At 48.6% G+C, this 27,533-nt stretch overlaps 12 protein-coding genes across 12 annotated transcripts; 6 read left to right on the top strand and 6 right to left on the bottom strand.

Annotated features, from left to right (window-relative positions):
• Positions 1-39: 39 nt before the first annotated feature.
• On the top strand, positions 40-781 carry srgA (Rab family GTPase srgA; the record flags this gene model as incomplete). Its single annotated transcript, XM_057135753.1, has 3 exons — positions 40-69; positions 125-392; positions 459-781. 3 exons carry the CDS (start codon positions 40-42, stop codon positions 779-781), a joined length of 621 nt encoding a protein of 206 aa, XP_057001689.1.
• A 746-nt stretch (positions 782-1,527) lies between these two features.
• Positions 1,528-3,867, top strand: N7520_001817 (putative AAA family ATPase; the record flags this gene model as incomplete). Its single annotated transcript, XM_057135752.1, has 2 exons — positions 1,528-3,090; positions 3,142-3,867. 2 exons carry the CDS (start codon positions 1,528-1,530, stop codon positions 3,865-3,867), a joined length of 2,289 nt encoding a protein of 762 aa, XP_057001688.1.
• A 280-nt stretch (positions 3,868-4,147) lies between these two features.
• N7520_001816 (LysM peptidoglycan-binding domain-containing protein) lies at positions 4,148-5,152 on the bottom strand (the record flags this gene model as incomplete). The annotated part of the gene is made up of 2 exons (XM_057135751.1): positions 4,148-4,735; positions 4,796-5,152. 2 exons carry the CDS (start codon positions 5,150-5,152, stop codon positions 4,148-4,150), a joined length of 945 nt encoding a protein of 314 aa, XP_057001687.1.
• Positions 5,153-5,623: 471 nt separating this feature from the next.
• Positions 5,624-6,563, top strand: N7520_001815 (RNA-binding protein with serine-rich domain 1; the record flags this gene model as incomplete). The annotated part of the gene is made up of 3 exons (XM_057135750.1): positions 5,624-5,884; positions 5,951-6,056; positions 6,115-6,563. 3 exons carry the CDS (start codon positions 5,624-5,626, stop codon positions 6,561-6,563), a joined length of 816 nt encoding a protein of 271 aa, XP_057001686.1.
• Positions 6,564-6,879: 316 nt separating this feature from the next.
• atrA (protein kinase MEC1) lies at positions 6,880-15,712 on the bottom strand (the record flags this gene model as incomplete). Its single annotated transcript, XM_057135749.1, has 24 exons — positions 6,880-7,071; positions 7,121-7,239; positions 7,305-7,389; positions 7,445-7,532; positions 7,608-7,730; positions 7,785-7,873; positions 7,926-8,050; positions 8,122-8,319; positions 8,372-8,660; positions 8,714-8,908; positions 8,956-9,277; positions 9,333-9,425; positions 9,476-9,573; positions 9,626-9,932; positions 9,998-10,499; positions 10,559-11,099; positions 11,163-12,641; positions 12,696-13,175; positions 13,239-13,335; positions 13,397-13,549; positions 13,600-13,998; positions 14,055-14,344; positions 14,410-15,074; positions 15,130-15,712. The coding sequence occupies 24 exons, from the start codon at positions 15,710-15,712 to the stop codon at positions 6,880-6,882; spliced, it is 7,512 nt and encodes a 2,503-aa protein (XP_057001685.1).
• An 11-nt stretch (positions 15,713-15,723) lies between these two features.
• On the top strand, positions 15,724-15,909 carry N7520_001813 (uncharacterized protein; the record flags this gene model as incomplete). Its single annotated transcript, XM_057135748.1, has 1 exon — positions 15,724-15,909. One exon carries the CDS (start codon positions 15,724-15,726, stop codon positions 15,907-15,909), a length of 186 nt encoding a protein of 61 aa, XP_057001684.1.
• A 246-nt stretch (positions 15,910-16,155) lies between these two features.
• Positions 16,156-16,948, top strand: N7520_001812 (nucleoside deaminase; the record flags this gene model as incomplete). Its single annotated transcript, XM_057135747.1, has 4 exons — positions 16,156-16,404; positions 16,457-16,665; positions 16,720-16,817; positions 16,869-16,948. The coding sequence occupies 4 exons, from the start codon at positions 16,156-16,158 to the stop codon at positions 16,946-16,948; spliced, it is 636 nt and encodes a 211-aa protein (XP_057001683.1).
• Positions 16,949-17,189: 241 nt separating this feature from the next.
• On the bottom strand, positions 17,190-17,970 carry N7520_001811 (putative NADH-ubiquinone oxidoreductase 21 kDa subunit; the record flags this gene model as incomplete). Its single annotated transcript, XM_057135746.1, has 5 exons — positions 17,190-17,258; positions 17,329-17,531; positions 17,584-17,789; positions 17,848-17,864; positions 17,914-17,970. The coding sequence occupies 5 exons, from the start codon at positions 17,968-17,970 to the stop codon at positions 17,190-17,192; spliced, it is 552 nt and encodes a 183-aa protein (XP_057001682.1).
• A 269-nt stretch (positions 17,971-18,239) lies between these two features.
• N7520_001810 (Chromosome segregation in meiosis protein 3) lies at positions 18,240-19,147 on the top strand (the record flags this gene model as incomplete). Its single annotated transcript, XM_057135745.1, has 3 exons — positions 18,240-18,457; positions 18,515-18,593; positions 18,650-19,147. 3 exons carry the CDS (start codon positions 18,240-18,242, stop codon positions 19,145-19,147), a joined length of 795 nt encoding a protein of 264 aa, XP_057001681.1.
• Positions 19,148-19,486: 339 nt separating this feature from the next.
• Positions 19,487-21,262, bottom strand: N7520_001809 (RCC1 domain-containing protein; the record flags this gene model as incomplete). Its single annotated transcript, XM_057135744.1, has 2 exons — positions 19,487-20,311; positions 20,369-21,262. The coding sequence occupies 2 exons, from the start codon at positions 21,260-21,262 to the stop codon at positions 19,487-19,489; spliced, it is 1,719 nt and encodes a 572-aa protein (XP_057001680.1).
• A 324-nt stretch (positions 21,263-21,586) lies between these two features.
• On the bottom strand, positions 21,587-23,497 carry N7520_001808 (RibD family protein; the record flags this gene model as incomplete). The annotated part of the gene is made up of 1 exon (XM_057135743.1): positions 21,587-23,497. The coding sequence occupies one exon, from the start codon at positions 23,495-23,497 to the stop codon at positions 21,587-21,589; it is 1,911 nt and encodes a 636-aa protein (XP_057001679.1).
• A 510-nt stretch (positions 23,498-24,007) lies between these two features.
• On the bottom strand, positions 24,008-27,416 carry nic96 (linker nucleoporin NIC96; the record flags this gene model as incomplete). The annotated part of the gene is made up of 5 exons (XM_057135742.1): positions 24,008-24,334; positions 24,391-25,136; positions 25,214-26,195; positions 26,249-26,894; positions 26,953-27,416. The coding sequence occupies 5 exons, from the start codon at positions 27,414-27,416 to the stop codon at positions 24,008-24,010; spliced, it is 3,165 nt and encodes a 1,054-aa protein (XP_057001678.1).
• Positions 27,417-27,533: the final 117 nt, after the last annotated feature.

The following is a 27,533-nucleotide window of genomic DNA, read 5'->3' as shown; positions in this document are numbered from 1 at the left end:
CGATTCTCGCCGGTTCTAACGAACACAAACTACGCCAACATGGCCGGTACAAGGAACTATGATTTCCTGGTACGTTTTGCTTTGAGGAAATAAATCGCACCTGCTAACTGGGATCCATCTGTAGATCAAACTCTTGTTGATCGGAGACTCAGGTGTGGGCAAGTCGTGCTGTCTCTTACGTTTCAGCGAGGACTCCTTTACCCCTTCATTCATCACCACCATCGGTATTGATTTCAAAATCCGTACGATCGAGTTAGACGGCAAGAGGGTGAAACTGCAGATCTGGGATACCGCAGGTCAGGAACGCTTCCGCACCATCACCACAGCCTACTACCGTGGTGCCATGGGTATTCTGCTTGTCTACGATGTGACCGATGAGCGGTCCTTCCAAAGTAAGTGTCTTTTCCCCCTGTTCCAAATCACAAGTCCCTAGGACTGACTCTTTATCTTCCAAACAGACATTCGCACCTGGTTCTCCAATGTCGAGCAACATGCCAGTGAAGGGGTACACAAAATTCTCATTGGTAATAAATGTGATTGGGAGGAGAAGAGAGTTGTCTCCACTGAGCAAGGACAACAGCTCGCCGATGAACTGGGTATTCCTTTCCTGGAGGTCTCCGCAAAGAACAACATCAACATCGAGAAGGCTTTCTATAGCCTCGCGACCGATATCAAGAAGGGCATGGATACCTCGAAGACGGAACAATCCGGATCTCAGGGAGTCAGTATAGACCAGCAGGGTTCTGGACTGAATGGTGGCACTGGAGGAAAGTGTTGCTAAACCCTGTAATATCTTTCTTTCTCCCTCTCTCTTCCCCTATCTCTCTAACTCTTCTAGTTGCCCTTTCTTCCTTGTTTTTCCCCTCCTATTTTCCTATTTTCCTATTTTATTTTCCTTTGGTGTTTCTATCCGCTCGTTTCGGAACTCTGCGCGTGTTATGTGTGTTTTTTGTTCTCTATTCGCAAGTCGTTTCCTGCGCACCTGCCACATATCCTTTTTGCCTGCAATTTCACGTGCTAAGATCTGAATGTCTCCATGGAGAGTTGGCGTTCCCCAGTATCATAAACACTCTGTCCATAGCCTGTGGCATGTTCTGTACTGGAGATAGATGTAACCTTAGTAAATTGACATTGAAACTCCGAATTTGATGACTCTCTGTTATTTTAGTGCTTTTGTCTGCGGCCCACTTTTCGGGGGTTTATCAGCCCGATAAGATTCCCCCCACTAGAATTTCATTTTCTCATTCAGCTTCCAGCTTTTGTACCTGACTGTCAGGCATTGCTGTTACTGGCTCTTGATCGGTGTTCGCGATCTATTGCATCGAATGCGACAATTCTGAACCTACACAATCCCCGAGAAATATCGAGCAACGGCTTGCACGATATCTTGCGACAGCGCGAACCACTGCCCCTCTGATCTACGAATGCGTTGTTTTTGAAATCTCTCTCAATCTACTGGATATAACGTGTGCACTCGATCAAATCAACTGTCCCTACTCTTGAGCTTGACTCAGATAATAAGGCGCGATGGCTGAAGTTCGCAGCTATACGGCACGGCCATTTACGAAACAGCCTAAAAGTGATCACCAAGATGCCTTCCGTGTACATCTATCCTCCTCGTCAATGGCTGCTTTAAGGCTTCGTGCCGGTGATATTTGCACATTATCGTCCGCTATAGGGTCGAAGACTGCGATTGCTTGGACAGCCAGTGAAAACATACAGAGTACAGTGGTGCAGGTATCAAAAACTCTCCAAGAATGTTACGATATCAAAGTCGGGGAAAAGGTTGCCATCACTAGAATCAATGGCTTACTGGAAGAGATTGAAGCTGTCGTTCTGGTTGACTGCACCGATCCCGCTAAGATGGAGAGGTACGGCGGTCCAATCCCGGCAGAGGACCGTTGCCACTGGGAATGGGCATTGGAGTTCAAACTTCTGAAAGGCGAGATCATCACCAAGAACTTGGTCTTCGATCTTGAGCTCAAAAACCAGACTCGAAGCTTCCAAGTGGTGAACATTCATATCGCATCTCCACACTCTAGCCGTACGATCTTTCGCTTCACAAATGCAACCAAGGTCACCATTGGCACTGAAGAAGAATCGCCTCGGGATGAGCCTATTTCTGAACTATTTGTGGAGTCCTCTGGGCTGGGTGGGCTCTCACGACAGATTGACGACATTAATGATAATCTATCGGACTTCAATGTTGATGTGCTCAAACCTACAATGCCCTCCTTCTACGAAGACAGTCACGGAATCCTTCTTTACGGACCCAAAGGAACAGGCAAAACCTCGCTTCTACAGCAGATCGAAAAGGCTGGCTGGCGACAAGTTTTCAAAATTCACTCTGGTACCCTCGGAAGGAGCACAGCTGAAAGCGAGTCAAAACTACGCAAGATATTCCAAGAAGCTGCTCACTCCAAGCCTAGTGTGATCATTATTGATCAGCTGGACTTTGTTGCTCCCAAGCGCACTTCCCTGGACTCTTCGTCGCTTGCCTCGGTCCTCTGCGAGGCTCTAGATTCAATCAGGGGCGCGTCGGTCATGGTGATAGCTGCGACTCGACACCCCAACAACGTCGATGATGCACTCAGAACCCCTCATCGGTTAGGCACAGAGATTGAGATACAGATTCCAACTGCACAGGACCGGGCTGAGATTCTACGCGCGATTCGTGGACCGGCATCTTCAGGACTTACCGATGCATTGATTGACCTGCTTGCCGAAAAGACCCACGGATATGTCGGAGCAGATCTATTTGCTCTACTTCAGCTCATCTGTCGGAAAGCACGCCGTCGGCAGATGCGCGAGCGCAAGTCTACTGCTCTACCCGTGGAGGCGTCCCCGAAATCTGATATCTTGGATATCAGTTCTTTGGATATCAATGGCGATGCAGCCAATGCTGGAAACGGTGGTTTTGTTGTGGACCTGGTCATCCGCGAAACCGATATTTGGTCCTCGCTGCAGGAGATCCGTCCTACTGCTATGCGGGAGGTATTCTTAGAGACGCCTAAGGTGAGATGGTCCGACATCGGCGGGCAGCATGATATCAAGAAGCGGCTGCAACAGGCCGTCGAAAGACCCCTTAAGGTAAGTATTTCTCGTTCAATTCAACGGTCATGAAGCTCACATCAATCACAGCATCCTGAACGTATGAAGCGTCTCAATGTTAAGAGCAAGAAGGGTGTTCTCCTGTACGGTCCACCGGGATGTTCCAAGACCCTCACCGTCAAGGCATTGGCTACGGAGGCAGGCTTGAACTTCCTGGCCGTTAAAGGTGCTGAAATTTTGAGCATGTACGTCGGTGAGTCTGAGCGATCACTGCGAGAGATTTTCCGCAAAGCTCGCGCGGCACGACCAAGTATCATTTTCTTTGATGAAATTGATGCTATCGCTGCACGCCGCAGTAGTACTTCTCAAGGTGGTGTCAACGTCTTGACAACCCTCCTCAATGAAATGGACGGTATCGAGGAGCTTCGAAACGTGTTGGTTGTTGCGGCCACCAACAAACCAGACGTCCTGGATCCAGCACTCATGCGTCCAGGTCGTCTGGACAACATTCTCTACATCGGGCCACCAGACTTCGAAGCTAGAAAGGAAATCTTGCGCATCTGGGCAAGCAAATCCGTTCTTCACCCGGACGTTGATCTCGACGAACTGGCTACTCAGACCGAAGGCTACTCTGGCGCAGAAGTTGTTAGTATTTGTGAGACTGCAGGTGATGCTGCATTGGATGAGGAAGAAGAGACACAGCAAGAGCAAGATGTGCAATTGAAGCACTTTGAGTATGCCTTGAGTCAAGTGCGACGACAGATCACTGACAGCGTCATTCGTGAATACGAGTCATGGGGGGATATCCAAAAATAGAGGCGCCTGTACAAAACTCACAACATTCCAATCGGATTAAAATATACACATCCTTGCGACAAGGGATTTGCTACACTACACTCAACCATGCCAAGGTTCTCCTACAACAATGATAGACGACCTGGAATACCCCCAAGATCACCCTGATATGTCTATAGCATAACGTGCGACGCAAAATTCAGTATAAACAATTTGACAACACCAGGTCTTTATAATTTATGTAATCAGCTCAAGTGCTCAAAGGGTGAAAGGAATGTTATTCCTAACCAACTTAAAACCCCTACGCAACCGAGCACTTCACCGAACCCCAATTAATTTCATAATGCGGGTTATTGAACATCTCCTCTACTTGACAACCAGTAGCCGAGGAAATTTCCACACTATTTCCGTCAGAAGTCCCACAACCATCTTCATAGGCAGTGCAGGAGCCTCCAGTCATATCCCACGACCAGATTCCCAGACTAGGACTAGAGTCGCAGTCAGTGTAAATGGCGCCGTCATTAGTATAATAGCCACAGGTAACACCGTTTGTCATATCCAGGCCGACACTGAGACCGCCATGAAGACTGAGGCACTCGTTGTCCACTAGGCTGTTACCCATAATAAAGTAATAGTCCCCATCGCAACTATATCCCGTGTACGCGGCGAGAGTCCATAGCCCGGTTCCAGTTGGGCCTGCAGTGGTAGTCGTCTTTGTTGAGGATGTATGCTCAGTTGTACTTGTAGATCGCATTGAGCTGGTCTTTGTTGAGGTACTTGTTGATTTGATGGATGTAGTCTTAGTTGAAGCGGTTTCGCAGTTAGAGATACACTTACTCGAACTACAAGAGTCCGAGCTCGTAGCAACACACTGGCCTCCCGTGATGCACTAGAAAGAAGTCAATAGACGGATTCAGTGATGGGAAGATGAAACTCATGGGGTTCTTACGCATTCATTTGTAGGACATGGGTTCAATGAGGAAAGTGCCGAGTATTTGTCCGGCCTGGCTGTACCAGGAACCTGGGGACCACAAATGGCTTGGGCAAAGGCAACCGGCATTGGGGGATCACCTGAGCTCAAACAAATGAAATCTCCTTGGTAGATGCTGTCACATCCTTTCCAGCCCCAGGTGTCGCCGTTGTACGTTTCTATCTCAGCTTTAGTAATTCCAAATGCTGAAGCGATACTCTCGCAAGTGTCAGATGCTTCGACGGTGTAGGTGTAGCAGATGCCATCACTACTGGCTTGTAGACTTGATGCTGATGTGATCAACACCAAAATCCCCCAGATCATGTATAGAATCATTTTTGAATATTATCCAAAGCTTTGTGTTTTTTTTTGCCATATAGAGACTGTCCCACTGGCGGGAATCCCACTCTTTTTTATATCCATCGGGATTGGGAGTGTGTGAATCATCTGAATATCTATCTGATGTCGACCCTGGACGATGGGAAGAAAGAAGTATCTTTGAAGAGTATCAGCCTCATCAACAATACTATCGTTGATATTGTTCTGACCAGGGACTCATCCCGATAGTATTGTTCTTCGTGGCAAATCCATATCTTTGTAAGTTGTTGTTGTCATTAAAAGAAACAAAGTCCAAGAGAATCATGTGATGTCACCGATATATATATAAAGTCATGTGATTTAACATAAGGTCATTACCTAATAAGGTTAGTCTCAATGCGCAACTTGAAGCTTCCCTTTCATACCTTTCTCTTGAATGATCGCTTTGAACTCTCTCAATCACTCAATACCTCGAATCATAACTACAACATGTCTGTGAGATCCCCTGGCCGGTCACCCCTCCCTTCTGACGATCGAGCTCCGTCGCGTCCTTTGCGCTCGAGATCTCGAGACTCGCGACCCCGAAGCGTCACCCGCAGTCCATCTCCCGATGCAGGTCGCCGTGACCGACGCTCACGAAGTGACTCTCGATCCTCTTCCCGCGGCCGCAGCAAAGGTGCCCGCCGCTATCGAAGCCGCAGTTACAGCCGTTCGCCTAGTCGAGACCCAAGTCCTCCCAGGAGCGCAAAGGTAGGTGTGCCGTGAATTGGCTTCCCTCCACCAGAAATCTTCCATGTCACTAAATAATTGAGACAGATTGTGGTAGAAAAATTGACCAAAAATGTGACGGAGGCGCACCTACGAGAGATATTCGGCGACTTTGGTGATATTGAACATCTCGATCTTCCCATGAATCGAGCCTGTAAGTTGCCCGCCAGGTTTTCCGCGGCTTCGCATGGCTGACTGGCCGTTGTTTCTAGTTAATACAAATCGAGGTACCGCCTATATCGTATACTACGACCCTGCAGATGCCGAAGCAGCGATTGCCCATATGCATGAAGCCCAGCTTGACGGTGCGATTCTCAATGTTTCCATTATTCTTCCTCGGCGCAACTTTTCACGGTCCCCACCACCGTCTACTCGAGCGAATGGAGGTCGACCCAAATTTGGCAAAGGTTCATATGCAAACTCTCCCCCAAGGAGACCAGCTCGTGCACGCCCCGCCGAGCGGGGTGATACGTACCGACCACCATCGTTCTCGCGGTCACGATCACCACGACCAAAAGGAAGCACTCGCCCAGAAAGCCCCCGTCAGAACCGTCGGCGAAGTCCTAGTTACAGTAGCTACAGCTACACCAGCCGGAGCCGGAGTCGGAGTCGGAGTCCGAACAGAAGCCGGAGCAGAAGCCGAGCCATGAATCGAGACTAAATAAGACCTGGCTGGCTACTCGAAATGAGGCGTTGAAACAAAACTACTCGTCTTTTTTTCCTATCTGAGTTCGGATCTTGTCTCGGTATCGCGAAGATCTAATTGCATGATGCATGACGCCTTGAAACTTACATCGCTAAGTCCAAAAAGAAACAAAATAACAATAATCTAAATTCAAAAACCGAAATTTATCGTCCGCCCGCCACCTTCCATATCCGTTGACGCCTTGCATGCGTGGGAAAGAAACGTCAACTTGTCATTTCAATGTTCGTATTTCCATGGCAGCAGACCATGAGCCGTGAATAGCATTGGTTGCTCAAAAGAAGGCGCACCATCCAATGTACATGGCCGCCAGATTCTTCTTATCGGTTGCCTGTATGATCAACTCATCCACCTGTCCATCCACGGACAGGGCAATGGGTTGTTTAGACATGAAACCCCGGAGCTTGTTGCGAACGTCCTCCAGGACGCCGGCCGGGGTATCAGGAACATTCGCAGGATTGCGACGCTAAGAAGCATTAGTTTTAAAGCTGCGAAGTGATGGAGAAAATACCTACTCTTTTCCCGATGAAGTCAGTGGTTGGGTCATAAAGGAAAGTCTCTAAGATGGTCATTAATGAATCCTCGTTCTGTCGCAGTAGACTGAGGGTGATTTCGCAGGTGCGCCGGAAGGGACCTATGTGTGTGAGCATCTAGCCTTTGAAACTTGGAAATCATTAATCAGTCCATGGGATAATGTACCGTTGTATCCATAAGCGCCGAAGGCATCGACCATGTTATTCGTCAACCGGAATGGAACCACTTCGGGCTTCTCAAATGTTTGACCCTGGAACTTGAATGAGCATTTTCGCGTAAAAATCGCCTGATATTTAACGACCTACCTTGTCGAATAGACAATTGAAGTCAACATGCAAGATACCTCCTGTACCTTCTTCAAAGGACAGGTTCTCTCCATGTCGATCTCCAAGCCTAGGAGAAAGTAACAAGCCCATCAGTATGACGAAATTAAAAGCGCGTAGGCTTTAAATAAGCAGGTCTACATACCCTAGAACGTATCCAACCATGGACATCACCGCCGAAGATCTTGTGTACCGCAATCTTGCTGTAAACCAGGCCTCCGTCTCCGGAAACATCTCGATAAACCACTCATGAAGAACGGGAGGAAGTCTACATTCGCGTTAGACCCGAAACTGGAGATCAACGAGGAAGTGGGGGTCGGACTTGGCCAGAATCTTAGTAGTAAACAAAGACACTTTCTTAAAATCTTTGTCTGCACAAATCTCGTTGAGATGATTCTTGATATCAGTGTACTGGTTTCTCATTAGTAAAGTCTCAAGAGTTTGCAAGTTTTGATCGGCTTACATTCGGTTGAACTCCTCGTTCGCGAAGTAGCTTGACCACAATATCTCTCAGTGTACGTAGATTGTCCACCCATTCGATTAAACCACATTCTTCATTTAACGGTGTCACTGCGTAGGTTTTGATGTCTTCGATTTCCCGAATTAGTCTCGGGCCAAGAGATGTGGTTAGGTACGAAGAGACTGGGGGCGTTACTCACACATCCTTCGTTTGCTAGCCTCGACATCGCGTTTCAAGAACCGGTTGATCATGTTATTGAATTCCATGAGACGCTGGTCCTTTCGAAGATCGTCTTTGGGCTTGCAAAGTGCATTATAGATTTTCCCGTCAGAGCCTCGAATGCTAATCTTGCGAGGCTTTTGAAGCGAGTTCAAGATAAGAGCCTCATCCAGAACGGCTAGAAAATCAGATCAGTTTGGAATTACAAAGGACAGGGCAAGTTTACATACCTTCAATTGTCGTCGGATCTCGGGGGAAGGCCCTGAACCCTTTCAAGTATTCCGCATCATGGGTTGCGGGGAGACTTGGAATCAACATAGCCTGAAACGGTACGACAAGTCGACAAGGCGCGACCTTGTGGTTAAACCCAAGACTGCGAGCAAGCTGGACCTTACTGGTTCTATCCTCGACAGGCGCGAGGCATAGCTGGAGCAGCTCCTCTGTGAATTTCTGACCTGAAGTTATCATGCGACGAATGTCAGGAGATGAAACATCCACTTTGTGCTTAGTCGTGACGTCCTATAGATGTTAAGTTAGTACTTTGCTACTCTGTAGTCAGGTGCCTTATTTACCGTGATCTTCTGAAGAATGTTGTAACCTTTTGACGCTCGGTCTTTATTCGATGATTTGACAACGGCGAGAACTGTCCATAGACCTTGCTGAGGGAAGTAATGGACAGCCTTGGTCACAATTCTAGTTAACAGGTCGTAGACCGTGCTGTTGGCGTGACAGATGCGAGCCACCACTTGGGGCAGAATTGTAAATAGCTTTCGTCATTAGCTTCATATAGTGACGGCAATAGCTTTTTACTTACCAAAGCAGGCTGCAGACGGGTTGAGATGTATTTCTTCAACTGGGCATGCATCTCATCTAGGCTTTTCTTTCGTTGTGCTTTCGTGTGTCGCTGGAATTCCCTAGTGGTTTGGATTGCCATGTCAGCTTGCTGGATATGTCTTGTACGAATGATCACTAACTCATTATCTCCTCTTTTTGGATCAATGGGCTGGCCAACGATGGAAGCATGTTCCAGCCAAAGAGTGAGAAGCTTTGGTAAGGTCTGGAAAACGTATTTGCTGCCATAGGTTAGAGAGCGAAGGTAGTTGTCAATCACTAGCTTGGTAGCCTCTCCGCTTAAACTGGTAGAGTGGTCAGTTTCCGAACATGCACGATGGCCATTACTCGAAAACTTACTATATCTGAGCCTCTTTTCCCATCGGCTTAGCTTTTTCAGAGTCAAGAATCTTGTTGTAGTGCTTCCCTAGGTAGTAATGAGCTTTCTCCCACCTATGTGCAGTGTTAGAACAGTTCATCCATATGAAAAGCATGAAACAAACCGTGGATACAGCTTAATGGCTTCTCGATATCGTTGGACAATGGCCTGGGAGTGAGTCTGACCAGCTCTATCAGTCCACTTTGCCAACATAAGATGAGCCTGATAAAGTTTAGCGCCTTTACATTTAAATGTGTTCAGAGAGGACACATACCCTGGCAGGAACATCATTTTGCTTTTGGCCACGATTGGAGGCAAAGGAGGCTGATTCGAGGTCAATCACATTGGACGCTACTGGAATGGTCTCGTTCATGGAAATAGCGCCTTCGAGGGTCTGGATCGCCTTTCGATGGTGTCCATCCTGCCAAAGTAGTTTTGCATGTTCAATGGTAGCTGATCGATCTTTGAGCCTAGCTGCATTGAGCATTGAATGATATGCCTGGCTGGTGAATTTGCCCTTGCGCGAGAGATGGGCACTGGTGAGCCAAGCAGCAGAGATATCGGAATCCCCAAAGCCACCCCTGTGAGTCAAAAACAAAGGTCAGTAAACCTGCAAGAGACAACAAGGATATCAGTATCGACCCACGCTAGCTCCATGGCAGCTCTTCTGATGCCCAACAAGTACTGTTTCTCGGCAATGTAACCACCCAAGACATCCAACCGTCGTTTGAGAGCAGAAGGCAAGTCCGGATACAAAGATTCTTTAGTTCTTGCATTTGCTATCGCTTCCACATCTGCCAAGGCATGTAACCGGAGCATATCATCATGGCACGATTGCAACGAAGTGACGGAATTCGCCGTCAAGGACCTTGCAACATTGAGCCTGAGATTGTTGATGGTCGTTGTAAAGACCTTTGATTTCTCCTCAAACGAAGCATCATTACTTTCATGTAGCCCTCGAAGAGCGAAGAGAGCCGATCCAATGCCCACGTTGAAATCACCAGTTCCTTGCTCAGCACATAATTCTAGGTAGCTCTTGAGCTTAGACCATCTGCCTGTGATCCACGATGCTTCCACTGCGAATGGCAGGAACCGCGAAGTCGCAGCATCTTTATCTTTGAGAGCTTCGAAACGAGTGAGAATGGCATCTGGAAGAAGTCAGTCGAGGATGAAGGAAAAAAAAGCCGTATTTTCAAAAAATAACTACCTTGTTGGCCGGATTCCTTCAGGCAAGTCACAAGATTCCACTGGGCCTCAAAATTATCGGGTTCTTTTTCGAGCTGAAGCTCATACCAACTTTGTGCGGTAGCCCACCTCCCCGCTTTTCGGTGCTCCAAAACCTGTTGATCGACATTGAGTGCGGACAAATGGCTGGATATACCTTCTATTCCGTCCGGCTCATCAATTTGGCTGTAAATGTCTTGCAGCCTCTGATAAAGCAGATCCGAGCCCGAGCCTTCCGTGGAGTCCAGTTGCGAATTACATCGCCTAATATACTGCTCCCAATGAAACAGAGCCCGAGAATAAGATTTGCATTCCACCGCGCGTTTGGAAATGATTTCGGGTGGGATTGCAGCTAAAAGGGTCTCGGCAGACTTGATCTGAGATGTGAATTTGTCGAAGAGTAAGTCTCGGTTAGAATCTCGGTTAGAACGGCTCGACTGGTGAGACTGATGACCCAAGCCATTGAGCTGCTTCTTCTTTCCCTGAAGCCATCGTGACAAGTAGTCCAAAACTTCGAAAACGCTCTAAAAAACCATTGTTTTATCTTTAGCAATTTGTATGTGGCACGGGTGCTGGGGGAATCTTACCTGGCTACAGGAAATGATCGTTTCACGAGCATTGTTATTCGTGTCAGGAAGAGGATGCGACAGAACCGTTATTAGTTCCAGCTGAACGTCTTTGTGTTCTTGCACGGTACCTCCGACAATTCGATACAGCATCGCGAACGGCAAGAGAAAAGAGGAGATAGAAATATCTTGACCTTTCACCACACGACTGCAGAATGAAAAAACGAGCTTTGCGTTGTCTTCCCTTTCGACTTGAAGCAGGTCCTGTACCAAGGTCCGAAGCCACTCGCTATGGGTCTTTTCCGGGGAAAACAAAGGATATTCCACAGTTGGATTTGTCACGACGAGGGTAACCGTGTATGATGATGTAAGGAATGGCGTCAATGTGTTTCGGGTGCCTTCAGGAAGTTCCATCCATCGCCGGTATTTCTCATCATCCTGAAGATCACGAGACCGCTGAAGAACAGCAGTATCTAATGTGCAGATTTTGAGAAGGCCCTGCATGGCATATGCCAAGAACCCCTGGGCTCTGGTGTTAGAGGCGGACAAAAATGCATCGACAAGCACATGCTGAAGAAAGAAAAGCGTGAAATCCACGATTTCCTCCATTCGATCAAAATTTGAGAGAACGAGGATATCCTTCTTTTCCTTGATTGTCTCTACTCGATTCGGGTCCAAACAGCCGACAAGTCCTAGACATCGTGCTGCGAGTAATGTGATGCGATCTGAACTGGTATTGAACTTGACACAGCAGTCCAACAATGCTCTCGTGAGCTGTGCGATCACAGGATCCGGCTGTTCGCTGAGAGCAGAGACATGCAAAAACTCCTCGTTTTTGGACAGGAAGGGAAGTAACTCGGTCAAAGCTTGCTCGGCAACCGTCCCATTCTCACTCTGGCAGCGGCGGATCAAGGCAAGCAACCGACTTCGGACATCCATATCTGCTCGCAGTTCGTTAATTTGAGCTTCAAATGCGGCCATCTCGGGTATGCAGGCTAGGGATGGCATCGTATTGAAGGTTTCTCGCACGAGGTTTGGATGATTTTTCAATATATGATCGATTAACTGATAGGCATGTTTCCTGCTTTCATCAGCCAATCTATCCCAATACCTTATTACAATTGCCAATGTCTGGTCGATGAGAGGCTCGATGTCTTCGGCGCTGAGAGAGCTGATCAAGGTCGTCCAAGCCGAGAATGCTTGGCCGCACAATTCCTCGATGTCGAGGGCAGAGCGGAGGCAAGCACAGACCTGAGGCAATGCATTACTGACATGACCCCGAGCAATACTGATCATCTCTTCGATTGCCTTCAGGTTTCGCCTCTTCTCAGCCAGCGTTTGCCGCACTTCGAAGTCATTGATTGCGTTTGAAAATTGGGTGATTATTCCGAGAACATGTTCTTCAATGAAATGGCTTAGCAAGTTCGCCCTTTTAGAGGAACTTCCATGTGTGGACTTCCTTGGGACGAAGCTGGCTAGGCGAGTAAGTGCTTGATGAAACTAGGGAATCCAGTTTAGCTTGACACTCGACGTTTTCAAGGGTTATATGCTCACCCTTTCCTTATTTTGCTCACCGGCATCTCCAAGGCTTTTCAATAAATCACATGCAATCAAGATTGGCTCGATCCGGACTAACTCCGACAAGGACCGTCCTTTGAAAGCAGGATCTATATCTGCCAGTAGAGACATGATCATGGCTTCTGGGTTGCTATGATCTTGGGCGAGCAGAAATGCGAGAATTGCCGCAAGATTGTTTTTCTCAGAACATACATCGAAAGGCGATTCCGCTTCATCGCGACTTGCCCCAATTCTGCAAATGATGTCTCTTTTTCTTGTTAGGACCAAGTAAGGAAGAACATGGACTTCCGTTAACCGCAAAAAGCTGTCAACTTTCATGCCAAGCATTTCGCAGAGCTGTTCAGCCATATATGGGCGAGTTTGGAGGTTTTTGACGACTGCAACTGACAGTGTTCTCCAATACGGCCGAAATAAGCCAGCAGGCGACATGCTATACTCAGTACCGAGCTTGTACAACTGGATTGATCCTTTAGCTTCATTATAAAGAATAAGTGTCTCGGAAACACCTGTTCTTCTTACCTCGTCGTATGCAACTGCACATATGTATGGATTCGGATGACCGAGATACTCCACAAGACGCAAAAGTATGATATTTTTCTCCTCCTCATCGGATACCCTATGAAAGAGATTAGATGAATGAGCAGGAACCACAAATATGACAATTGGGAAGGACTTACTTTGCGAGACAGCTCAATGTCAAGACACATGCCTCATGTAAAGGCATTTCGTTTTTCTCGGACATATTCTTTAGCCATTCAAGTATGATAACAAAGTTGGCTCGACGAATATCTGGCTGCTGATTGGAACGCACAAATCCGACGACTGAATGACTAGATAGTAGTTAGTAAAGCTCAATATGAGTATGAAATATCAAACTAACCCGGTCGCAACGCGAAGTTCTCGATTGGAGCTTCGAAGAGCGTGGAGGCAAAATTGTCCAGATGCGGACGACGATAGATGCATTTGATCTAGAAAAGGCGAGTGCATCAAAATTCTTCTCAGTGCGACCATAGCAGCTATGCGTGGGCCAGACGTGCGCGTGAGCTTGGGTAGAATTGAATTGAAAATTGCCCACAATTCTTCGAATTCGGTCATGTTCTTCTCGATCCCATTCCCAGAATTATGGGTTTCGAGATCACACCTTTTACAGAGGATTGTATCTCGCCCCAAAAAGTTCGAGGCCTTCTGTTCAAGGTTTCCGGTGATGGCACAGGAGAGCTGCCCGATACTGGCCAGTACTTCAGACCTTTCATGCTCAGGAAGTCCATCGTACGATCCTCTGTACTCCAGTCTTAGCTTAATTCATTCCAGGAGACATGTCTTTCAAGTACTTACTCCAACGCAGTGCGTAGACCTGCCAATCCACTGTCATCATCACACTTTAGTAGTGCCGACAGCCTTTTCATAAGAAGAGGCAACAAGCCTTGAATCGTAGGTTGAACAGGCAGACACATGCGTTTTGAGGCTCGTGTACTCAAGCTCTGTTCCATGTCATGGGACATAATGCCAGGTTTTTGAACGTCAGCCTCGACATCATTTGCTGCGAGACTAATCAGAGCCTGAGAACGATCCTCAGATAACGCTGATGTATCAAGCAGCATCCCCTCGAGAGACAGAATTGACGTCTGTCGTAAAGTCAGCTCATTTCTCAACCACAGATCAATGTTAATGAATGGAGGTTGATCAATACCGATAGACCAGACTCCATAGGCAAAAGTTTGCCATCCTTGTCTTTGATTTCCTCGAAAGTGGATAAAAGGGTCTCACTCAATTGCTGGGCGAAGGTTTTCGAAACCACTGCCCCCTGTAGCGCTTCCTCCAGGAAATGGGTCAGATCAGTCTGAATGACTGACAATTGACTCCGAATACTGAGTTGGAGCATGTCACTTAGACATTGAGCCCAGAGCGAGGCCAAGGATATGTCAGAACGCAGAGCCGATCCAAACATGTCAGACACACAAAATCGGTGTGTATATGCCATGAATTGTAAAACGACCTGCTGATCATTTGAAGTAAGTGTCGACCCAGCTCTCTGTATCCATCCGATCACCACTTTACGTAGACGATTGTAGCCATTTGAAACCCACGGAAGATTCTGGCGGAGGATGAAGCTTCGTCGCATTGAAAGACCATCAATTAGGGCTTGAGGGCTAAATGAATCTAACATGAGAGAAACAAGATTGATTGCCTGGGGAAAGGACCCCAGGGATATGGCTTCCCTTAAGAGACCACGAGGAAGAGCTAGGTTATCGAGGTCTACTCCCAGTGACCCATTGATTGCGGGTATGGTTAGGTTTGGGGTAGGGGGACCTCGCAAGTCCCCACTCTTGGATCCTTCCAAGGCGCATAAAATGTCTATTGAACTATTAGTCGAGGTTCATCCATAGGTTTCATAGAAGTATAAACAAACCCGATGTACAAGCACGAAGAAAGGCCGAAACGCCATAGCATAAGGGTGACGAGCGAGCTTGTCTGGATTGGAGACTAGCCATACTGCTTAATATCAAATGCGTTCTTTGCTGAACGATCTCTGAGGACCAGATGCTAGCCAGTTTAATCAATCGTAGGATCAGCCATGCAAATAATGGTGCTTGGGCATCTTCCCCCAAAATCAGTGGGTCCGAAATATCCCATAGCGCCTGTGGGGCTTTCTCAATGCTTGCCTGGATAATATCCAGACAATCCAAGATTTGGCCCTGGAGATCGTTTTCTGGTGTATGACTACTCAGATCCACTTCCAGGCCGGCCTTGAGAACAATGCAGATGAGTTTATTGATGTCCGTGATGCCTTCATCGACGCGCATCTGACTTTGCCTTTCTCCTAAAAGTTCCTGGCGAAGTTGCGAGAATGTCTCCCGAGGGAGCCGCTGATGCCCTTTATGTCCTTGCGGTGCCAGAGGGGCGAAATGTGCCGCGAGAATGGATGAGGCTGGCTCCATGGGCGGCCGTCGATTACCAGCCCTGAAGTCATGGTTCTTTCTCTCAGCTGCCATATTGTGTCAACATGGCTAGCAAACCAGTATTCAAATATCTGGTGCCTGAGGAAGGACCACGCGCATTGCAGAATGATGAAATGCACGCGGAGTTCAAATTGACACTGACACCTCAGGCACCAACTCCCCACCGCTATGAGTTTAAACTACTCGAGTTCGGTGATATACAAGTCGCTACTAAGGTTGAGAACAATTAAGATAGCTTCTATTATAATTTTCAATTCTCTTGATGTTCCCCAATGAAAAAGTAGGATAAAAATTTAAATTCATAAAGGTGCGCAGCGATTGCACATACAACATTGAACATCTGGGTTGTTCCCGTGGAAAATCTTAGACAATTGAATAGTTAACCTCACTCTCTCTTTCTAACCCACCACTTGGAGATGTAACAACCTGACCTCTTGTTCCTCTCAAGACATTTACAAGAGAAGAATAACACAAGAATGGATCTATCTACTGAGCAACCTCCTCACACCTCGCCTGTGGCGGAGGATTCACGACACGCCTATTTCATGAAGCAGGCTTTGTTGATGGTGAGTGGCCAGCTTCTGATCGTCAACCCCGATACTAAATTAAGGAAATATCAGGGCGAAAAGGCACTGCAGTCCGGAGAGACCCCTGTGGGATGTGTTCTGGTTTACAACGATCAGATCGTGGGATATGGAATGAATGACACAAATCGGTCAATGAATGTTAGTACTCCTTCATTGCAGGAAGCCCATGCAACAGGCTGACTATATTTAGGGAACTCGTCATGCCGAATTTCTTGCTATCTCAGAGGTTCTGCAGAAGTATCCCAAATCGATTCTTCAATCTACGGATCTTTACGTGACGGTTGAACCATGCGTTATGTGTGCCTCTGCCCTCAAACAGTATCGCATTCGCAGTGTGTACTATGGCTGTGCCAATGACCGATTTGGAGGCACTGGCGGTGTTCTGTCTATTCATTCAGAGTTAGTGAACCTTTTCCTTAATTCTGATCTTCAATTTTCATGCTGACCTGACAGCCCCTCTATCGACCCCACATATCCAGTGTATGGTGGGTTATTCGGCCAGGAAGCCGTCATGCTACTTCGCCGGTTTTACATTCAAGAAAACGAGAAAGGTGAGATCCGAAATTGGAGATCAGAGCAACACATACTAATATGTTTGCCAGCACCAAACCCTCGACCAAAGAAGAATCGTGAACTGAACACCAAGTTTGAGAATGAGGAAGATCTGGCATCGATCTCATAAGAGGGATCATCTGATTGCTCATGCCCTGCCCCGTTGAGCAGCTCAGTCCGGACACAGACAGTCAATATCCAATGCGCATTTTGCGACATACTTAGGCGAACAGCTTAGGAGAACATAAGTTGTATTGTTAATTGCAAATTGCGCCTTCAAAAAACACACGAAAAATGGATATGTGTACAAAAATTTTGCAAGTCCAGGGATCAACTCGGGAGACGAATATTTAAGAGACCAGGAAGTTAATCTAGGCGGTGCGCTCAGCTTCCAATTCACGCTCCGCTTGTTGATAGTACTTGGCAGTGTCGACACCGTGCTGCAAAGGAAAGAGCAAATAAGTCAATGAATGGTCAATAGAATAGATATATAGTTCGGGAAGGACTAACCTGGTCGTGGTTGACAATGTTGATCCACGGGAGGATGTGGATGAAGAGCTCAGAGTACCGAGAGTTACGGGCGGCAATACCCTGAATATAATCGGAAACCTTGGAGACGCCGTAAAGCGGCTCACCCTTCTTGACCTTGTCAACCATCTCCCGCATGTCCTTCTCCACCTCCCGAGAGTTCTCGGTAAAGCCGTAGAAGCGTCCTGCCAGTCATGTAAGTATCCCGGAAAGAGCACAATGGGTCGGCACACATACTGCACGATCTCTGGTAAAGCACGTGAAGGCCACCGAGGAAGCCGACAGCGGTCGCGAGGCGCATGACGGGGGCAAAGCCACCGCGGCCAACATGCGACGGGCTCACTCGCTCCATGACCCAGAAGGCAATGGGGGAGACGGTGGCCATACCACCAGCCACGGCATAATCGGAAGGCCGAGCATATCCGAACACACGACGCAGATGCCTATAGCTATTGTAAGTGTCGGGCTCAACATGGGGGAAGGGTTCGGGGAAGGCCGTACGGGTCGGAGTCGATGAGCTGCGGAAAGCGATTAGCGATGAACATATGTGCGATGCAGCAAACATACCGGGTAGTCGGTATTGGCCCGCTTAGGGGGCACAATGGCCGTGGTGGAAGAAGCCATGATGTGGAGTTGATATGGTGGGATAAGGGCGTTGTGCAGAGTTGAAGTTCGGAAGTTGGAGGAGGTAGCTACACTAGCCTTTTTGGGACTAGCGCGTGAAAGCGGCCAGCATTAATAACAACCAATGATAAGGCTGCTGACTAGGCGCGTCCCGAACGCGTTAACTGGATAGCTGCTATCGAGGCATGATTGATATGATCAAAGTATCGGCCAAAGAATTTCTTCCTTCAATCCAACTTGAGATCACATCTCCCTCCAACTTACACACTATGGATAACTTATCAGAACGGGGCGGTTCCCCCGATCTTAATGATCTATTTGACTATGACGTCGGCCTGGACGAAATCTTCAATAAAGAAAATAATGACGCGTCAAACAATGATGCCTCAAAGCCAGCAGGAGATCCCTCGTCACTCGGACTCGGACTGGACGAAGAGGTCAAAATCACCAAGAAACGTCAACCAATTGCAAAGCTAGACGAGGCACGGTAAGTGGCCGTATCCTGCCCAGACCATATGTCGATCTGACGATTATTCTCTCCTAGTCTACTCTCCCAATCAGGGATCCCTAAACTCCGACAAACAGCCAGGACTAAACTTCGATTCAAAGGCAAAGGTCATGAGGTCAGTCAAAATCTCTCTGTGGGCAGCATACACGGCTAACATGAGGAGTTGACTAGTTTTCGGATGCTGGCCGCCTATTGAATATCTATCAACTATGGCTCGACGACCTGTTCCCTCGCGCGAAGTTTTCAGATGGTTTGGCTATGATCGAGAAACTAGGGCACAGCAAACGTATCCAGACTATGCGACGAGAATGGATCGAGGAGGAAAAAAGGAAAGTCTTCGAAACATCTGAGTCGCGAAACGTCCCTGATACCAGAGACCTCCCCACACGGCCTTCAGGCCAAAATGGTGGTACAACAGAGACAACAAATACATCGACATCCCAGACAGCAGGTGGATCAGGTTCTATAGACGATTTGTTCATGCCAGACCCCGAGGGAACAGCTCGGCAACCCGTTAGCCACCCAGAGCCCGATGACGATGACCTAGAGGATCTATTAAGAGAACAAGATGAGACCATAGAGGCACCACAGCCGGCGATGCGGATGCAGCAGGGTGGAGATGATGATTTTGATGCCGAATATGAAGCCATGAACGAAATGGGCTTGTAGAGATAGAGATAATAAATACTTTCATGACAGCGATGGATCCTGAGTCATCTTTGCATTAACCGGAAATTTTCTTGTTCAATCTTCGTAATTTTATAATTCTTAGAAATTGGACCCAAGGCTGACTTCATAAATGTGGTATGAATCAAATGGGATTAGATAGAGCTAATGATGTGGATACATCAACCACTGAGATACACTTGAGAATGAAAATAAGTTAATCATTTGGATGTATCAACCACGGAACATTTGAGAATAGTAGTATCGTCAAGATGGCATCAAAAATTGTAAATGGGTCGCGATGATAACGCCGGGACATAAAGACGGGGGAAAAACTCCAAACTAAAGGTCGGCAGCCGAGGTGAACACGGAGAATTGTCCACCAGCACCGGCCCAGTTCAGTTTTTTGCCACGAACAGCAGTGTTGTCAATGATTGTAGCAACCTCGATGTCATCCTGAGTACCCTGCCCGGTCTGGTAGGTGGCAGAGAAACCCCACGACCAAGCACGGCCATCGGTATCAATGGCAAGTGAGTGGTCTGAAGCAGCAGCAACAACCTCAGCCTTAATGCCAGGTACAACAGTCGGTTCAATGAGAATACGAGGGCGTTCACGCTCATCCTTGATAACAGCATCGTCACTGAGAGAGTCTACCTTCAGGCCGCTCTGGAATCCATCCAGACGACCCCAAACCAGGCACTCGCCATCAGCAGTGCGAGCAACGGAGTGGTGCGAGCCACCGCAGATCTGGGTGATTTTTCGGTCCGTGAGCGAGGCCACAGGAAGAGGGTGCACAATGGCGGCTTCATCATCACCAGCGCCGTCACGAATGGCTGTGGCACCGAAGCTGTTCAAACCCCATGAGAAGACTTTGTCATCCGTGGTGACTGCGAAGGAGTGATAGGATCCACTTCCGATGTGCGCAATCTTCTTGGGAAGTCCGAATTCACGTGGCTGCAGGCCGTGCAGCTTGTTACGCTCGACAATTCGGCGACCGAGTTGGTTCTGCTGGCCAGAGCCCCAGGAGTACACACCTCCCTTCTCATTTAATGCAAGGACATGGTTAGCACCACACACGAGGTGCTTAATCTTCTTTAAGTCAGGGAGCAGGACAGGAGTGTTCTGGACGCGGTTGTCTGCATCAAATCCGAGGATTCCATCATTGCTCTAAGGAGGCAGTGGTTAGCAAAGAAAGAGACTTTACAAGGTAAATCTTTGTCTTACTCGGAAGGTTCCCCAGCCGTAAACTTGGCCATCATCGGTCAAAGCAAAACTGGCACTGTCGGCAGCGGCAACTTGAACAAAAACAGTTCCTTCGGCGAAGGCGCTCGCGGGGATAGCGGTAGGAGTGGACTCCTTGGGGTTCAAGCCACTATCTTCATCATCGGAATCCGAGTCGCTGCCATCGTCCACATTCTTGTATCCGCCATCCCAGTTGGTTTCACGTCCCAGAGAGCCCTGGTCATTCACACCCCAGGTGTAGATCTGGTTATCGTGGGTCAAGGCAACGCAGTGCATACCACCGACAGCCACCTGCACGACACCGACTTTGTCGGCGGCCAGGAGCTGGTTCAGACGAGGTCGCTTCACGTCAATGACGTTCTTGGCAGCGCCTAAACCAAGCTCACCGGAGCTTCCCTCACCGCAAACAAAAACATTTAGCTTAGTCTTGGGAGCTTCATTGATGACAACCTTAGGCTTGACGACTTTGGCCGCCTTGACAGTCTTAGGCTTGGATACGCGCGGCTGCGCAATGACACGAGCTTTTTTGGGCTCGCGAGGCTTCTCCTCATCTTCATCAGCCTTGCGCTTCTTTGACGCGGTGGTGGTGGTAGTAGCTGTCGCCTTTGTTTTGCGAGCAGGCTCAGTCTTTTTCACGGAAGTCTTGGAGGTGGTTTCAGAGCTCATTTTCTTTGTGGATCCCCGAGCACGACTGGTAGGCTCGGACGTGGTCTTGCTGGTGGACTTGCTTATAGTCTTGGTCTTGGTCTTGGGCGCGGCGGCTTTGGGCGCGGCGGTCTTTGCGACGGTCTTAGTATCGGCCTTAGCTGCGGCTGCGGTCTTCGCGGCCCTCGCCGCGGGTTTTTTGGGGACAACGGTAGCCTTTTTGGGAGGCATTTTGTTTTGGAATGTGGAATTGATGAAAAGGGGAAAGAAAAAGATTTGAGAGGGGTGGGGAGAGGGAAGAAAATGTGGAGGGAAAAAAAGACGCGCCGGAGGTGTAGGGAAAAAAAGTGAATGAAGGTGCCAAGGCACGGACGTAAATAACACGGCATTCTCAGTGGTTTCCAGCCCCCCAAGTCTACTACTTTCAACTTTTATAATTGTTCCAGACTTATTGGGAATAATTTGATTTCTTTTTTTATTAAATTATATCCTAGTAAATATCAATGTGTCTAAAAAAAGAATAAAGAATATTAATAAGAAAGATCTCGACATAACTCAAGGGGGAGCACCGGCTCTCATGTTCTGAGGGCGGATTTTACCACACATGATAACATTTTGCCCTAATGGTGTCCATTTGACATCGCGTGGATTCAAAGCAGCGTTAGGATTACCTTCAGGATCCAGCTTAGATTCAGGACTAACTCCAACACCTCCATGTCCAAGATAGGTAGGGGCTACTGTCACGATAATTGAATCAATAAAGTTGGTATACTCGGGATTCAATAGCTCGTTCAGAACTGTCCCACCTCCTTCAATCATAACGCTCTTAATCCCTTCAGAGGCGAGGGCCCGAAGAATAGCTTCCCATCTTAAGCGCCAGTCGCGATTATACTCCATGATTCGCAGAAAGTCGCCGCCATAGCCCTTGAGCATCAAGAGTCGTTCAGAGTTGATTGGAGCTCCTGGAGAGACTACCACCCATGGGGCCCTACCTTTGCCTTCGAGGGCAGTGCGTAGCATACGGTCCTCCGGTTGAATCGGCCATCGTCCTCTAGGATCAAGGACTATGGGACGGGGTTGCCACATTCTTCCAAGGCCTCCGAACCCTCCAGCGCCTTCAAGGCGACAGTTCAAACCTGGATTGTCTGCTAGCACAGTACCAACACCGATGAGTATTGCGTCGTGACGCGATCGAAGGTAGTGAGTCATCACCTTAGCCTCGGGTCCGGATAGGACCGTCTGCATGCCGGCTCGAAGAGAGATCTTCGAGTCCATCGAGGACGCATAGGACAAGGTGACATGGGGGAATTCACTCTTTTCAGAGTTGTGGGTGGGTAGATATGGCTCGAGGAAGTCCAGAGAGAATTGGGGAAATGCCAGGGTATCTGGTGGTAATTGAGGCGGTCCCGGTGGAAGCGCAGATTGGGGTTGGGCATAGGGATGTGGTTGCGATTGTGGTTGTGATATTTCATTGACACCATTGGGTGTCACAGACTTGACAATACCCTGTCCTTTCTGGTACTCGTATCCTTCGTGTGGAACAAGCGGGACTTCTGGGTTTTGTATGCGCCATTTGGCCGCGACATTGCGTACGTCAGTCACCGTGAGAGAGCGGCCTCCTGCTTCATGAAGCTTCTCAGGCTCTTCCCGGAACTTAGCATATATCGAAGAGGGCAGATATCCTTTCACCGACTCTCTCCGTACAAATTCCATAACTCCAGAGTTACGTTTCACGCGGTCGCTATGATCGAGATCGTGGGTGTGAGTAGCGTCGCTTCCCGGGGTTCTCGAAATGGTGACAGCCGAATATGCGCCTTCAAACCGAACAACTTTGATTTGAAAGTTGCACGTGCCTCCTTCTCGCGAGGGTTTCTTGCGGGAACGCTTGCCCTCTGGTAATGGTGGCCGGGGCCCCGATGGGCGGTGCGTAGGGCGTCGTAGTCGACACATGTAATAGTCTGAAGTGCAGAGTCCTTCTTTGCTCGCATTGGATCTCTGTTTGACCCAGACGTTATCAATAAATGGCCAATAGGTCTCAAATTCCTCCTGCGTGATCTCAATCGGGTCATTGCACTCGAACAGAAGCCTGCGGATTCTCTGTAGATTCGGCGGGTTATCGAATAGGCTATCGGCAGGTTGTCTACCTTGGGGCCTTAGCTCGGTACCGTTGGTATTATTGGTCGCATTAGGATGTCGGGGTAGATCATTTGCCTCGCCCCGCTGAGCTTGTTTTTCCAACGCGCCGGTCAGGTCCACGGGGGTTGAGGTGTCTTCGGATCGTGGAGGGTCTTCTAGGAGGCTTTTGTCCATTCCATCTTCTCGTGGATTGGGTGCGGGGGCAGGCTTTTCATCTGTATTTTCTGGTTCATTTCGCGTTCGCGTTTCTTCATTATGGAGCGATGCCGAACCGCTCCCAGATGTCACCGCCTGTGAGCCCGACTCTGACGCGTGGGAGGCATGGTCCATCTTAGGTTGGGACCGGTGACGATGGTTCGCAAGTAAGGGGTAAATCAGAGAAATCCCAGGTGACAATGACGATGGAGCATATGGGCGATCGGAGTGGCTCCATCAACAAAGTGGGACTGGGGTTTTGCCGAATGGTGCATATATGATAAGTTGCATAGGAATTCTCCCGGGCTTGGCGTTCTTAGAGGAAAACTTTAGCTAGACCATCGTCAACAAACAACCGAATATACAGTCTTTATAGGACAAAATGATCAATGTTTCCCAGATCACTTTTAACGGTTCCAAGGTGGCCTTCAATGGTTTCCGGGGCTGGCATTATGTGTATTAGATAATTCAACGAGGCAGCTATACAATGTTACATCGAGAATGAATACGCAAAGCTACGCTCGGGCGAACCCGAGGTCAGGCACCTGCACACATATTGTTTCAGAGTTCCGTGCTTAATCAAATGCTACATTATTGACATAGTACTTGAGTAAGTACGCCTACCTAGCTTCAAACAAACTATTCTCAGAAAGCTCCAATGTCGGCTCCCGCCCGAGCCAATGCCTCATACACCTTGGGCGGCAATTTGTACTTAACCATACCGGAGAAGACCATAAGATCCTTAGCCATACCAAGAAGACGTTCCGCAAATCCTTGGTGCATATCGGTCTCATAAGGTCCCGATGTTTGCCGGTGACGCTCATGGCCAATGCATGCAATGCACCACATAATAACATGGCCAATATTGCGGGAGATGATCTCCGGTAGGGATGAGAAGGACTGAGCTGTACTCCGGATGAACTGCATGGAGCCTCGAGCTTGCAACGGAAGAATGTTAAGTTTGTCAATGGCCTGCATGGGTTCGTTAGCATGGGAAAGTAGCCCACAAAATGATAGTTTTCACTTACATCGAGTGCTGGAGCCCACCTGCCAGCTTCTACTTCGATCTTCGCTTCCATCATACAGAGAAGTAGACCACAGGCGTCTCGGTTGACCGGACGAATCTTATCGTAATACATCGGCTTGGAGTTGTACAGGAGGATCATGTTCTTGCCCAGAACAACTGGGTCGTCAACAGTGGTCAGGCTCAGACTGCTTCCAGGGGCAGTAGCACTCAACTGGTCAAGGGACTGACCGTCCTGACCCTGCTCAACTCGTGGACGAAGAGGTTGCAACTTTGGCATCATACCGCCCAACTCAACGGCAATTGATTCCGACAAAGCGCGGTTGATTATATCAATCACACGGTCATAGTTCTCCGCCAAGTGGTACAGGAGAACCGCATCGGTGATCAGACCCTTGTCATCTGCCACGCCTGCCGCCTGCACCGTGATGTTCTTCAAGAAATCCTCCTGATCCGTCAGGTTAATGAGGTCAAGACGCTGCTCAATGATACCCTTGATTCTTGTTCCGTCGGCTCGGATATCACCCAGCAACTTGGCAAAGTCCCGAGTCTCAAGAATAAATTCGCGCAAGGCCTCGTGGCAGACGGCTGCTTGAGATTTGCCAAGAGAGCCGGGGAGGTCTGCATTGAGGCAGATCAACGTAAAGTAGTCAATGGCAGCCTCAACGTACCCAGTACGGAATTCACGGGTGTATTGAGTGATAAGATATCCAAAGTTGATCTGCGGGTACTGTTTGACTGTGAAAGACACTACGAGAAAATAAAAGGTCAGCAAAATCAACGACACTAATGGTTTGACATTGTGAATTGAGGGGGGAATTGCTTACGAATTTCTTCCCCAGATGTGTAGAAATCAGAGACACGGAGCAGGCCGTAGTAGGCAAGTGCAATAGCAAAGTGCACCGCGGTAACGGGAGCATAAGTGCCCAGGTAGGCCACGGCCTGCTCGAACATGCCTCCCAAAATTTGGAGAAGGAAGAACGTTCCATAGCCACCTGGGCCATCCTGACCCTTGGTAAACACTCGTTGACCGATCTCCGTGATGTCGGTCTGAATGTCCTCCAGTCCAAAGACATCGCCTGCCGCTTCATCAGCTCGATCATCTTCCCTGGCGAGGCTGAATTGCAGCCACATCCAGTCCTCGACGGTCTGGTTCACGCCATCCAGGCGACGCCGGGAAAGATCACAACGACCGATGATCTTATAGCATGCCATCCGATAAGGATCGACAGTGTTATCAGGGGCATTTCGCGAACGCTGTTGGTATTCTCCATTTATTTTCTGCTGTAGATCCCGGGGGAGACGCGGATCTTGAGCATAAGTGGTCATATAAGTCACGAACTTATGGTCCAAAGACCGGAAACCAGGGTCCTGGCTGACATACTCAGCCGCCTCTGTGACGAAACCGCATCGTAAAAGATAAAATATCAGAATCCAGCAGTAATCTTGGTCATTCATCTGCAATTCGGTTCCATCCGGTGCGAGATCTTTCCTGGCAGCGCGAATGCGAATGTACGCTCGAATCTTGTTGATCACAGTCGGGATACCACCCAGCTGAGCTTCACGCGGGTTTTTGATTATGAGATTTTCCACCTCATTGTAGAACGTTGTCTCCAGAAATCCCCTAGATCCTTCCAGGATTTGCTTCTTGAGATTTATGGCTTTGCGGGACTTGTTTGATTCCTCCAGGTAGTCTCCAGAGTACTGGCGTTCTTTCACTGCGTCCTGATTCGACGGGCCGGTGATGCTGGGGTTCTCGTGGACAATCCTTATCAAAGCTTGATAGGCATCAAATAGTTGGCGTGGAGCCTAGGGAGTATGTCAGCTCTGCAAAACGTAGAATTCAAAGCGCAAGTACTTACGTCACCACCGGTTTGCATTTCAGCTTCAGAAAATTGGTGAAGCACTGGGTAAGTTCGCCCTTGGAGGCGAACGACATTCAACTGCTGAACTTTCTCGGCATAATTTCCCATCTTTTCTCGCAGGAACCGAAGATCGGGAGATGGCGCAGAAGGTCCTTCACTGCGCTCTGTTGGGTCTTCGAACAGCTGCCGACTTGTCAAGCCGGCACCCGGAGTTCCAATGACAGACTTGTCAAGGCCAGAACGTCCAAATACACTTCGACGGGATGCAGCGGGGCCAGCTTGCTTAGATTGCCTTGCTGACCGACCAAAGGCACCACCCCGCATTGTGGATTTCAGGGTTGCGCCGTGGGAGCTGTCTTTTTGCGCAAGGCCAAAATGATGGAAGATGTTCTGCCGTTGCTCCTCCCAGTCCATGTCGACCTTCTCTTCCAAGAAGGCGTCAAAATCTCTTTGAGCCCGCGATAAACTCTCAGCAATCATGACCTGCCGACCACGCTGTTGAACGTTTCTCAGGTATCTCTGGTTGTCTGGGTCGAAGGTGTCGGGTTCTCTCGTCGCAGCCAGGGTGGCCTGAGGGTCTAGAGAGCGAAGGTCTCGAAGTGTCCGTCCGGGCGTAATACCAGAGGACGCAAGAAGGTAATGGCTATCAAGGATTTGTCAAGTTAGGGTGGGTGAAATATCACGAGTAATGCACGACTCACGCCTTTGTTGTTGTACCATTCTGCTGGGGGTCTTTACCACCCGCTGTACCTAGCTCTCGCGCCTTTCTGCGAATATCATCCAGGCCTAGTTGGAGACTGGGCACGTCCTCAAAGTTTCCATTTTGATTTGTCGAGAGCGGTCGCTTTCTCCCGCGCTCCAAAAGGCTGTTGAAGAACGCTGGCTTGGTCGCCTGGGTCGACATTTGCTCTTGCTCTTGAGGATTCTTGGCCGGCTGCTGAGTCTGTCCTAGGATAGAAGACTGAGCGGGGGCTGGCTGTTGCTGCTGTTGCTGGGCTTGGGGCTGACCAAACAGGGAAGAGGTTTGAGCAGGTTGAGTAGTGGCAGCAGTCGTGTTTCCGAAGAGACCGGTTGTATTGGTTGTTTTATTGGTAGATCCAAAAAGGCTAGAAGTCTGGGGAGCTGTTGTGGCCCCAAGACCACCGCCTCCGAACAAAGAGCCCATGCCGAACAATATGGGTCCTTCGATACCAATTAAGCCGGGATTGAAGACGCTTGAGTTGCAATGCCTGGATCAATCGTAAGAGGTTGTGAAGTGCAGCGAGGAAATCGAAGCTTCAGC

Source organism: Penicillium odoratum (assembly GCF_028828045.1).
Source record: "Penicillium odoratum strain IBT 22623 chromosome Unknown utg000001l_segment0_segment0, whole genome shotgun sequence".
NCBI lineage: Eukaryota > Fungi > Ascomycota > Eurotiomycetes > Eurotiales > Aspergillaceae > Penicillium > Penicillium odoratum.
The sequence above is the reverse complement of the archived record's forward strand: the minus strand, read 5'-3'. Positions and strand labels throughout refer to the sequence as shown.